Here is a 14216-nt window from a genome sequence, read left to right on the forward strand (position 1 = left end):
GTTGGGTTAAGGCTCTTTTATTCTTGTGTGTGGGTTGTTTTGTTTTGTTTTTGTTTTTCGTTTTTTTTTTTTTTTGGGGGGGGGGTTTACTGTTTTTGTGGGGGGGGGGGGGTTACTGTTTTTGTGGGGGGGGGGGGGGGGCAGACGTTGTCTGTATTGTTTTTATTTATTCTACTTTATTACATTTTTGTTTTTGTTTTGCTGTTGCTTTCTTTTCATTCTTTTTGCTCCATTGGGGTTGTTAGGTTTGAAACGATTGGTGGGGGGGGGGGGGGGGGGGGGAGTTGGATGGTTGATTATCTGTTTGTACACAGATGTCAATGTATTACAATCCTAGTAAATAAATCTGATTTCCTCAAGAAACGATGTTGTTCCAATTAAGCATGGTTATGACGTGTGAATTCACTCCATATAGTATAAAGTGTGATTCAGTGTGATCTCGGTGTCGGTGTCGATTTTTAACTGGTTAACTACCGTACTCCAGAAAGACGCGTTTTAAAAAATTTGTCCAGAAAACTCGTCCTTCAAATATAGATCGATTTAAATGACCCGCCTCTTGCTAAAAGCTCTCAAACCTGGGACATCGCGATGTACAGGTTTGAGAGTTTTTAGCAAGAGGCGGGTCATTTAAATCGATCGATATTTGAAGGACGAGTTTTCTGGACAAATATTTAAATACGCGTCTTTCTGGATTAAGGCAGTAAACTGGTTAATTGAAAAATCTTGTTTGCCACCGGTCACTAGCGGTATGGCAGGAAATTGAAGGAGAAAATAAAGAGAAATAAAAGAGGCAACGGTATAGTTCATGTGAGTAGAGTGTTTGCTGCAGAGAAGGTGATTGTGTGTATGTGGAGAAAATGTGTATGTGTGTGTTTGTTTGTTTGTGTGTGTGTGTGTGTCTGTGTATTGTATTTGCGAAAGAGATAGTGGGGGGGGGGGGGGGGGGGGTCTTTTGGTCTCCCATGGTGGGCAGGAGGTCACTTGCTGTTTCTTCTATCCCACTATATAGTTTTTCTTTGTTTTGGAATGAGATTACTAGGTTTGTCCTGGCCTTTGCCGGAGTCTTGGATGGGCGGCAAACAGTCAAATGTAAAGTTATAGTTGTGGGATATGATTTTTTTTCCTTGTAAATAATCTCTGTTATGTATTGTTGACATCAAGCTGTTAAATCAAGCTCAAATAAGACCTGTCAAATGGTGCACGTCGGTTTGTCATGGCGTAACATGTGGATGATGATGGTCGGTTATCTGTTGCAATATTTTTTTTAAATTCTTGAATGTGCACTCAATCGAGTATTGCACGAGTGATTCTGTTTATTTTGTCAGTTAAGTATATATAAGTTCTGGGACCCTTTTTATTCACCCTCTATATCAGACCATTAGGTGACATCATCTCCAAATATTTTATTGAGTTTCATTTTTATGCAGACTACTGTTTCCCATTAGTTTCATTAATACCAACAATTATCTCAATGTTATAACGGATATAACTTGTTTCTCTGAGATTAGTGACCGGATGTGTTGTAATAAATTCAGATTAAATGAAAACAAAACAGAGGTGTCGCAAATTACAAGACGGCGCCTCGTGGATCTTTCCACGCTTAACCTGAATCTTTCTGATTGTGTAATTCCCATCACTAAGGAGCCTGTGAGAAACTCGGGAGTTTTATTTGATACAAAATTAAACATGTCTGTTCATGTCACTAATGTAACTAGATCCTGCAATCTTTATCTTAGATCTATTAGTGGTATTAGAAGGCTTCTTGATATTAATCCTACTAAACTTCTTGTTGTCTCTATTATTTTTAGCCGCCTGCATCATTGCAATAGCTTGCTCTATGGTTGTGATAACAATGTTTATCGACTCCAAAAGATACAGAACAAAGTAGCTCGATTAGTAACGTAATCTAAAAAGCGCAAGCATATTACTCTCATTTTGGAGGACCTACACTGGCTACCTGTAAAGTTTAGAATTGAATTTAAAATATTTACCCACGTTTTCAATTGCTTAAACAATTTTGCTCCTGTTTACCTTCAAGAACTTATCCACCTTTATGAACCCAGTCGAAATTTAAGATCTGCTAATTTAAATCCCCTATGGGAACCCCCAAAATCGTTAGTTTTTCATGAGAAATCCTTTGACCACCATGTCTCCCGATTGTGGAACTCCATCAGTATTGAAACTAAAAATAGTGAAAATCCACTTATTTTTAGAAAACGGTTAAAAACTTTTCTGTAGGGCATATAATTTGGACTCTTCGTGTGTTTTTTATTATAATATATTATTTTATCATGGTGTTTATGTGGTTTTTAACATGTCAGTTCTATATTTATGTATGATACATGATGTGTTGGTGTAAAACGCCAGTGAGCAATTCTTAATTGGAACTAGGCGCTATATAAATTAATTATATTATTTTAATTTATTATTATATTATTATATATAAAGATTATGGTGATCGGAGTAGTACCTCTTTGTATTGTTGATCGTTTAAAAGATTTCTGTCTTGCTAAAAGAGAAATATCACAAAGGTGGCATGGCCAAAAAATATCTAGCATGTGAAATATTAAACCTGATCAAATTCCCAGTGTCGCATGCAGTCATATATTCACCTTCCAGTCTACCAACGGGTCGGTCACTTCGAGTAAAGCCGCTGATTTGAACTCCAAATGTGTACCGGGTGTAACATTTTTTTCTCAGGTTACAATGATAAAATGATTCATCCACACCTTATTTCATCGATGATACTACAAAACAAAATGGCAAGGAAAAACATTCCCTAAGGAGAAGCAGAAACCGGTCGATCGGACATGCCCCATGGAATTTCTATAGCGAAAGCACAGAAATAAAATGAATACTTGTCGAAGCGTAGGAACATCAATATACCCATAATACAACACTTAATCGGCAATTAAATCCGTGCCTAAAGTTACAGTCCTAGCCGTTCTAATGGGTTTTCAAGTAATACTTGGTCCGAACTACCGGGATGAGGGCTGCTATGTTAAACATTGTAATCTACCATACTCTGGAAAAGCACCCTTTAAAAAAAAAATTCTAACCAGAGAGCTAATCGTTAATATTGATCGATTAAGATGACCCCGAACTTGACAAAATGTCTTATACCTGAGTCATCTTTGGAATTTAGTGTTTAAAAATTGTTTTGACAAAGCTTGATATGAATGAAGTCGTAGTTTTCGGGTAAATTTGAAGGGAAATGTTGGGTTGTTTTTATGTTTTAATTATTAAAGTGCAGCAGTATGTCAAACACTAAAATGTATTTTAAAGGATTTTCATTCTTATAACTGGCAATAATAAACTTATCTGCGTTCTTTATCTTCAATAAAAAAAAAAAATTCTGGCTCTTTAGCTTTTCCCTTATCTTATCTGCCTAACACTATATCGATACTTTAAGCGTTTCATCTTCCCCTATCTCAATTCAACCTTTTGAATATTTTCATCCATTTAATATTAAGAATTTTAAGAGGATATCAAAATTGTTTTGAGCTTGTGTTAGGCTGCTATAAGTGACCCTCTCCAAGGCTGTCGGAGCACATCGGGCCCAGCCTTAAGTCTCTCCGTTGAGTTTCGGATAAGGAGAGGGAGGTTCAAAATTGCCACAGTGACGTTCAAATGCCTCAATGATATAGCGCCTTCTTATCTCTCATGGCTTCTTGAATTGTATATACCTGCTGAACCACTCCCTTCAAATCGCCTGTTGAGTGATATCACTTTTTTTTCAGACAGAGACAACGCTATTTACGGCCAAGTACTCATTTTACACCAAATTACGGTGAGATAATTAATGTGAGTAAAAAGTCTTTTCCAAGGACTCAACTATGCGCGCTCAGAGCGGGACTTGAACTCTGGACCTTCCGGTCCGAAGACCACTAGATCACATAGCTGAAAGTACTCTCCAAACGGTCATCATTTTTTTTCAGAGGGAAGTGAGCAATTTTTGTTCCTGTACGATTCGTGCTACTGGAGAGGCCAGAATTAACTAGCCCATACATCCTCACGGGTCTCATTGCTGTGAATGACATGGGTGTCGCCATGGTACATTGTGATTGATCGGAGATATTTCTTTTTCATCTGTTTTTCTTTTCTTTTTTTCCCCCCATAGAATTTCAAATGCAATAAGGCTGCGTCTATGACTACCACAGTTGCCATTATGCCCGACCTGAGCATATCAAGACAGGACATTATGGCCAAACAGCTCGTTGCTAAGAAACAGCAACAGGCCCCGCCCACTTCTTGTGTAAGCGGAGTCGAATTTCAACACGACAATCAAAAAATGACCGTAGCTAACAGTCTCTTCCAGACTGTCATCAAAGGAAATATTAATAAAGTAAGTGAACGAGTGCAATTACGTCAATTTTGCTGTACACCGAAAAGCCATTTGGCAAGAATTAGTTGAAAAATCAAGATGATTCTAAAAAAAAAATATAAAAAATCAAAGAAGTCACAAATTCTTAAATTTTTGACATGTTGAAGGTCATAGAAGTATCAAATCTAAAAATATTAATTTGAGAAGTTGGTCATATCAATTCGTCAATATTTAGAATACATATTGCTGGTTAAAAGGGGGGGGGGAGTTTTGTGAATGATGATGATGATGATGATGATGATGATGATGATGATGATGATGATGATGATGATGATGATGATGATGATGGGGAAGGTATATTACACGCACCATTTACTATCATAATAAAGCATTCGAGATACTGATACAAAATGCTTTAATCCCCAGGTAACACTACGTAACAATGTAAACATTTACCTCTATATGAGGTTTTTGAAAAAGGTCTACTTCATAAGATTCAGGTGTGAAACTGTAAAATTCCTAAATAGGATTCAATTGTCTGATGTCACGTCCGCCCAGCAACGATCAGCTTGATTCTTAACAAAGAAAATCGGTACTATTTATTCTTCATGCTGGCTAGAACTTTTTCACATGTCATGTGATCAGAATGTATAAAAGTCAAAACATGATCAGATTTATAATGTTTTCTCCTCTGGATACACTTTTATGCTCGTCGGAGAAGTACAGTTCACTCCGGATAATCGCAACTCGGTTAATCGCATCTTTCGGTTAATCGCAACATTTCCCAAGAAACAGAATTAATTCTATATAAAAGTCACTTGTTAATTGCAACAAACTTCGGTTAATCGCAACACGTTTTCGCCCTCAACAAGTGGTAAATTCAAGGAATCAATCAAACTAAATATCAAGATTGAAATTCATCATGGGAGAAATCGTAACAGGCTGAAAAATCGAGAGTGAGCGGGATTTAATGCTACAGTTGTGTCACCACTTTATCAGAGACAAAGAGGGCGGGGCTTTGCAGTATGGTTTGTGATGTCATCTGTGGCCATTAAATAGGAGGCAAGGGGGCTGGGTATAGTTTTTACAACATGTAGACAATGAGTTGTTTTGGGATTGACAACTGTGCTTCGTGACCAACGAGTTTGATGGGAGCTTATACGGCTGCCATATGGTTTTTATGTCAGGCTGATGTTTTTAAAAAATTGTTTGTGTTGGGGGGGGGGGCTTTTATTTTTCTGTCTTGCTTTGTCTGGCACTGTTTCACACAATTTTTCTGTTGTAGCAATAACACAAGAATGTGTTTTGTCAGACTCGTAAATAAGTGCATGGAGATCAAAAGAATATAAAAAGCATAACACAATTATTAAAATTATATAAGTACTTACCATAGTTAGAGGACAATGGATTAGTGTCATACCAAGTTAATCCTGATTAAGGTCGTATGAGACCGATTAAGAAACGATTAATATTGACAGGCATCTCGCCAATGTAAACCGTTTACAAATGTTGGGATTAAGCCAAAGGGCCCACTTGTCCAAGGACCATGGATAATAATTAAACTCGGCTCTTAACATCATAATCTAGCCTGCCAATGCTATGCCATGCATAGATAAGATGTCAAGATGAGATTTTCTGACGGTTTACAATCTTTATACTAGTATAGCTGTGAATAAACGTAATGATAAGTCGATAAACTCAAAATTTATGATCCAAGGGGTGAATAAAATTTGAACTCAATTTCTATTGTCTTAATAGACAATACATTATTCGAATTCGTAAGAGAACTTCATGGAGCTCTTTTATATGGGCACGGAGAGAAATGTTCTGCATTTAATATCTTACATCTTTCGCTCACTTATCATAAAATTATTTCCCAATGTTAAGAGTGTAAAATGGTTGATATAAGAAATTGTTTGTATTCAAAATTAATAAAGAGAAGAATAACCCACCGATTCAATGAAAAGTACTCCCACCTTATTGTCATACTCGCACAACCCACGTGCAAATAACGATGGCGTCTATTTTCGTTGGGATTTTTTTTTGTTTGTTTGTTTGTTGCTTTAGGTCTCTTCCAACACAATTGAGGTTATATGAGAGACCGCTGAAACAAAAAAGCAAGCAATCTAACACAACAAAAATAGTACAAATGTAAATCAAAATCATAACCTAAAGATATCATAAGCTAAATTATAAATAACCAAGAACAAACAAGCAGAAGATTTACAGAAAAAAAAATATCCCCTGTCAAAAATACAATCACAAACCAAAGAAGCAGGATAGGCTAGTAAAGAGAAGAAGAAACGACATCACTATCGGATCGTACACCCATGCGAACATCATAGGTATACGATTCAAGGGTGATGCTCCCATCCAACCACCCGCTCGTTGGGATTTGACGAATCAAATTCACGATGTTACATGGTGTCTAATCAATCCAATATTACACGCAAACCATCTTCCATGGCAATTGTAAACACCATGCAAATATAGTGGCCGTTGATCTAGTGGTTTCGGAGCGTTAGTGATACCCAAAAAAATCCAATTTGCCAAGTGCACACACACAAACACACACACGCACATACACACAAATATATTATTATTATATATATTATATATATATATATATATATATATATATATATTATATCACAAATTTCATTTATATACAGTAAAATTACTTTAAACCGAAAGAAGCTAAACCGAAAAATACCTTAAACCGAAAAGAATTTAATAAATTGTACTAGTTTCTTCATTATCTTTCTACTAATTCTTACGATGAACCGAAATACACTAAGAAGGACTTTCTTTAAACCGAAACAACTTGAGAGTACCTTCCCTTTTTCTTTCTCTATTTTTCTCAAAAAATTCGGGAAGGTGGCCACACGTAATAATGCCCGGCGATATCAAAACAAAGAGCGTAAGTATATAATGAGGGTGATGGGTGGGGTGGGGGGTAGGCAAACACTTCAATCACTGCACTTGGGTTTGGCCAGCACCACTATCGAAGACTGGAAAAGGAAGACAACAGGTGACTGGCAGGCGAAAAATGAGGAAAGAGGGGGAGTTGGGGTGTAGAATCACGCAAGCGAGATGTTCTCGCTCGTGTGTTGATGCTTTGGAACTGACTGGATTTTCAACACGACAATAAGGAGGGGGTAGGGGTGGTAGACAACTTACCATTGACATGCCATTTCATTTCCACTTTGATTAAATGTGTGTGTGAAAGGGGGGGGGGGGGGGGTTCTATGTAATTAGGCATTTGAACCTAATGGCTTTTCAACAAAAGAGGGGTGTGTAGTAGACAGCTTAGCATTGACACGTCTTTTCATTTCCATTTCACTTCACCTCTGAGTAGCTGCGCATCATTCATTATCAATTATCGCACAGGAACTTTCGATCTTATTTTAGCTTTACATTTTACTAAAAGAAAGCACTGTGCTTAAACGTGAAGTCGATGAAAAAAAAAAGGTTGATCAAGACGGAGATGTGTAAAATACGCGGCATCCCGAACTCAACTCTTTCAACAATTTTGAATTGAAAACGAAAACCCCAAAAATATTTTTAAAACACACCAAAAAAAATAAAAAAATTATAGAATAATAAAATTGAAAAATAATAATTTTTAAAATGGTTACGAAGACGGCATTTATTCAACAACTACATTTAAGGGGAAACCCATGATACGATTAAATGAGCAAATTTCTTAAATAGTTACTACCCTTGAAAAACATCGCAAAACGGGAACTTGCTTTAAACCAAAATGTCTTTAAACCGAAATTGTTTAGAAGGTCCCCAAAATTTCGGTTTAAAGTAATTCTACTGTATATGGCAAATAAAGGTACACAGGATGATGATGATGGTAATGATGACGATGATGATGGTGACGATGATGATGATGATGATGATGATGATGATGATGATGATGATGATGAGCGTTAGTGATACCCAAAAAAATCCAATTTGCCAAGTGCACACGCACAAACACACACACGCACATACACACAAATATATTATAATATATAAATATATATATATGATATATATATTAATATTATATATATATATATATATATATATATATATATTATATATATATATATAATATCACAAATTTCATTTATATATATGGCAAATAAAGGTACACAGGATGATGATGATGGTGATGATGACGATGATGATGATGATGATGATGATGATGATGATGATGATGATGATGATGATGATGAGGATGAAGAGGAGGACGAGGGAGAAAGAGGAGCAGGGGAGGAAGGAGGAGGAGGAGAAGGAAGAGGAGGAGGAGTGGATTGGAAATAGGGAAGTCTATGGAGAGAGGAGGGAGAAGATAAAAATCAAGTCAAATTTTTGGATTGTAACATTATTCTCTCTCTCTCTCTCTCTCTCTCTCTCTCTCTCTCTCTCTCTCTCTCTCTCTCTCTCTCTCTCTCTCTCTCTCTCTCTCTCTCTCTCTCTCTACTCTCTCTCTCTCTGCTCTCTCTCTCTCTTTCTCTCTCTCTCTCTCTCTCTCTCTCTCTCTCTCTCTCTCTCTCTCTCTCTCTCTCTCTCTCTATCTCTATCAGGTCCGCCATCTTTTGGCACGAGGGATAAACGTCAATGTGAAGAATGACTACGGATTCAGTCCTCTTGTGGCGGCACTGCACATTGAGGACAGTCAGAAAAGAGGTCGAATGTTCCAGCTACTCATTCAGAAAGGAGCCTCGACCAAGGTGAAGGACATGACAAAAACCAAGAGGAACGTGTTGCAGTGGGCATGTGTTCTAGGTCAAGTCGATCAAGTAAGAGCATTTTTTTTTATTTTAGAATTATTTTTTTTAATGCCCTTCCGCCATGACATCTTAAATGTCGGCATTCCACAAAGGAATATGGATCAAACAAGATGTCTGATGTCAGCAGGAATAACCCTTGTTGTCCAAGTGAGCAAATTGAGGGTTAATAATCTTGCTCATAGAAAAAGAAAACGAAAGTGCCTGAAGCGGGGCTTGAACCCGGGACCTTCCGGGTCACAGTGCAATGCCTTAACCACTAGGCCACTTCGCACCCCCCCCCCCCCTTATGATTTCAAGAAACTTTGAGTAGAAAGAAACAACCGTTGACTTTTAACGCCCAATGATTCGGACTGTCCGAACAGTCACTATTCAGCAAACAATGGAAGTAGTTGCTAAATCATGGGAACTACACAGGTATTACACATTGGTAAGCATTGTAGTAAAATATTCACCTGTTCTACTAGCCTGATTAATGGTACCAATGCACAAAACTGTGTAACATTTAACGTTTATGGTCTGATTGATAAGATCTATTGAGAACTAATCACCAAACTGGAGGCCTAAAATAATTTATAAAGAGCAGTGTTATATCGACTTCATTCATCTTATTATAACAACCATCTATGTTTGTCTGAGCGTGTTTGAGGTTGTCAGATTTCCCAAGTTTTGATTGGGCAAATATTTATTGAATAATAGGATGTACGAGTGTTTGCAAGGAAACACAATAATTCGAGTAAATCATGCCAGGTTTTTATGATTGATTCTTGCCATTAAAACTAAAAACATATATCTTTACAGGAAAGGGAACAAAGTTCTTTATAAATCAATGGAAACAGAATGGTTTATCAAAACTGATAACATTACCATTAGTACTCAACTTATATTCTTCCATAATCTTTATCAGTTGTAATTTTTTTTTAATGTGACCGAGCACGTCAATCTGGTTATTATGTTGGAATGGACGAGGTGAACAAAACTGAATTTAAAGTAAAATGATTAGAATTACGAAATTTTGGATGTTTTTGTTTGTTTGTTTTTTTTGTTTGATTGTTCAGTGTTGTCTTTTGTTCGTTGTTGATTTGTTTGTTTGTTTTCGTTTTTGTTGGTTGTTTTTTGTTTTGTTGTTGTTTTTTTTGTTTTGTTTTTTTTTTTTTGATTTTCTTTTTTTGCGGGAAGGGGGGGGGGGGGGGGGGGGAGGGGTTGGAAACAATACTCACAGTTAAGCTTTGTATCAGTTTATAGAATCAAAATACCATTTTGAGACGACTGACTCATATTGCAAGGCGTCAATTGAGCACTTACAATATTGGCAAGAGGACGCGATTGGTGTATTCCTATTGAATGAATGTAGTCGGCCGCCAAATGGGTGATAGTTCTCACTAAATTCTCCCGATCGGGCCATAAAACGTTTGGGGTTTTAAGAAAAAATGTATGTGTTGATACAAGAACTGGCTAACATTTCACTTAAACGCATTCTGCCATTATCATTTAAGCCAAGCACACACAAAAAATATACCTTCTAATTATTTTTAGTTGTCCTTCAGATCCATGTAGCCGGTGTTTATCCCGGTTTCTATAGCGTGAAACTATAGCAATTTCTAGTTACCCTTCGATATGACACGCGTTTATTGCACAGTACTTTCCACCACATCGAATAAGTTTAGCTACCCAATCATTGCTAGGTGGACAGGGAGGTCAGAAAAAAACCTCTTCACCCGAGAACGATCTCAGTCCCTTTGCATACAAAGCGAGCGCTCTACCAACTGAGCCATCGGAACCCCCCTCAGATTAAGTGGGACATTGTTATAATGTCTTAACATAGAGATTTTTTAAAATTGATTTTTCTAACGCATGTATCCTGATTTGACAGTGTTCAAAGCTTCTTTAATCTCAGAGATAAAACAAGCAAACTGGCAATCAAAAGGAAAAAACAACATTGACGTTTAATTTCACGCATCATTGTGTTAAATCCTGGTTGAGAAACTGGTAAATTGGGCGATCTGGTTGTATGGCAGGATATCGTAGAGGTAGCGATTATTATAGTCAATCATTTGGAATATTTTTCACTTGGCTGATTTGTTGATTTTAACAACATAACAACGCATTGCAGGAACTCACGGCCACACGATCAATTCATAGGCAAAGAACGTGTTAATTCATTCCATTTTGTACTTGATATGAATCAATTTATTGACAGATATTCACTCAAAACAGCTGTGCTGACTTAAAAAAAGGTTTATGGAAGATTTCGGTTATTGATATGGCCGCTTGTTACATCACGCAACGGACACTTTACCGATCTACTCTACTGTGGTATGTCCATAACTATCGTCTCTGACGTTTGATGCTATTTAGAAAAAAGGGCGCCTAACAGGCGATCTGAAACATATGAATGGAATTTACTTCCATGTCTCGCGGCGGGGAAATATACAAATTATATGAAATGTGTGTTGCAACTCCAAATATGAATATCGATTTTGTTTATTTATTTTCTCAATCTTGCAGGTGTCCTGCCTCCTCGAAGAGACCGCTGGAGACATTGACCTCAACGACAAAGACACCGATGGACTGACAGCTCTTCATCACGCTGTCAAGATTGGAAATCTTACCATCGTTGATTTGCTGGTGGACTATCATGTCCGGTTTGGGGTGACGGTGGACGCTGTAGACAGCATGGGCATCACCCCGTATGGGCACGCCAGGCGACTCGGTTACAAGGACGTCGCTGCGGTCCTCAAGACGAAAGGCTTGGCATCCACTGGGCACGGCGATCATTTATTTAGGTCGCCCAGGGAGTGGTCGCAGATTGGAAAGTTTGAGCGGAAAAAGGCAATAGTTTTAGAAAATCAAGATAGAATAAACGCATTTAAAATCATGGGTAGAGTGAATATGATTCCAACGATGGAGAATAATTTCTTCAACTCACCAAGAATGGCCATACCTGGCATAGCTGTGCCCAGCTATCGCCCCGAAGATAGGGGTTATCAACACGTGCCACTTTCTAATAGAAAACCACCTCATCATTTATCCAGTTCTCTCCCCTCGCTGTCACAAGCTGTTGGGTTGGAGAGTAATGAAGCAGAAACAAATCGGCCTCTATCGGCGTCAAGGCAGAATAAACTCAAAACCGGAGGTGACGATGATAGCCACCGGCCAGGCCCACCTATTGTGGCGTTTGGTGACAAGCAAGCGCTTAATTCAGACTCGTCTTTCAAATCCTTATCGACTAGCAACCCAACAACTCAAAACAATAATAGTAGCCGCGTCAAAAGCATGTCAACGACAAAGGTTAATTCCGAAACGACCGCTAGTTATGTGACAATCCCTACGGGCATAACCAGCACGACACACTCCCAAGCTTTTGCTGACTCCGTTTCAAACTCAAAATCTAGGGACATGTATAGAGGACGACCTGTCAGAAGCGACTCTAAGATGGCTGCATTGGATCTCTTACAACAGCAGACCAAAGGCAGGGTGGCCAATCATTTCCATCACAGTGAATTTGACAAAACGAAAGAGTCCGAGTACAAACAGATGCTTGGAAATCTCAACAGCATCATGGACGTACTCGCTCAGCAGAAAACGAAGTCTTTCCGGAAGTCCGTTGAAGTTAAAAAACCAGAAACGCCTCCAAAGATCAAGAAGAAGAATAAAGTTTCAACATTGGCAATAATCTTTGGGAGTGATGGAAGAAGAAAAAGCGGTCGGAAAAAGAAAGCTGCATCGCCGTCAAATTTATCGGATGGAAAAGGGAACAAAGGTGGAAAGGGTAAAAGAGGAAAATCAGCAAAACAAAATAAAAAGAGTGAAGGGAATTCTCAACAGAAACCAGCCGCAGAGACTGCTAATCGTTTGCCTGTTCCTACAATAAAGATTAACTGATTTAACTAATTCTTTGCAATAATATATTATAATTGACTTGTTGTGTTACTAAAAACAATACATAATGCAGACTTCAATTGTGGATGGATTATGATTTTGTCAGTTTTAGATTCGATTTAGTTTATTGACACATCAAGCACAAAAAAAAAATTAAATGAACGAAGCAATTTATCGCAAGGTCTCACAAGTCCACCAACGTTTCATAGACCTCAAAAGGGATTATTACCTTTAATTATTATGCATATAAAACACATACACACACACACACACACACACACACAAACAAACAAACAATAACAACACACTGATATACACAGTGGGCTCCCTTGGAATGAAATGTAGAATGGATCTAAAATATATGCGCAAACTGATGATGAAATTTTAAGACGTCATTTGTACGATTGGTGTGATGGGTGTCCGTAAAGTGGTCGATTTATACTCACGAGCAAAAGAAAATAGCCAGTTTTTCCACAGAGGATGCTCGAAAGCATTTGAGATGTTATGTGAATAGTAACTTTAGAGACCTCGATGGTAATGATTCCTCTGGCGTCTATATTATAATTTTCCTTTCAAAATATGTTGGTCGTAGATCACAATTTATTTCAAGAATTCTCTAATACATCGAGTTTTAAAATCCAATAGGGATATTCATAAAAATGTATAATTGATGGCTGTCAAAAATTGAATATCAAAGAATAAATCGAAACTACACTTGATTCATTTCTTGAATTCAGCTTTTCAAATTCATCAAGTAGTTTCTCATTGTTTGTTCAAAAGTTGGATTAAGATGATAAGATTAAGATTATTAAGACCATTTGTCCGACATTCGATATATAAACAAAAACCATGATATAACAGTACTTCACATTTATATAAAAGGAGTTATTAATTTAACTTTCAAAGATAATTTTCATCAACTTCTTAAGTACTGAAGATTGCGAAAGCATGGAACAGTAGTGTAGAAGGGTTGTTTTTTTTTTAAATAACACTTTGAATGTTATATATATATATATATATATATATATATATTATATATATATATTTTATATATATATATATATATATATACGAGTAGATAGATAGATAGATAGATAAATAGATAGATAAATAGATAAATAGAAATATAGATAGATAGATAGATAGATAGATAGATAGATAGATAGATAGATAGATAGATAGATAGATAGATAGATAGATAGATAGATAGATAGATAAATAGATAG

The 14216-nt window shown here is 37.1% G+C and overlaps 1 protein-coding gene across 1 annotated transcript in view; it reads left to right on the top strand.

Moving 5' to 3' along the window:
• Positions 1-12998, top strand: part of LOC144972971 (uncharacterized) — a 31454-nt gene extending 18456 nt beyond the window's left edge. The window contains exons 2-4 of the mRNA XM_078914862.1: positions 4121-4345; positions 8905-9120; positions 11617-12998. Of these exons, the coding sequence (XP_078770988.1) occupies positions 4148-4345; positions 8905-9120; positions 11617-12993 (1791 nt within the window). The 5' untranslated portion in view covers positions 4121-4147 and the 3' untranslated portion in view covers positions 12994-12998. The remainder of the gene's footprint in view (positions 1-4120; positions 4346-8904; positions 9121-11616) is intronic.
• Positions 12999-14216: the final 1218 nt, after the last annotated feature.

Source organism: Berghia stephanieae, chromosome 5 (genome assembly GCF_034508935.2).
Source record: "Berghia stephanieae isolate SIO BIC M18660-M18661 chromosome 5, UCSD_Bste_1.3, whole genome shotgun sequence".
In the NCBI taxonomy this organism is placed as follows: Eukaryota; Metazoa; Mollusca; class Gastropoda; order Nudibranchia; family Aeolidiidae; genus Berghia; species Berghia stephanieae.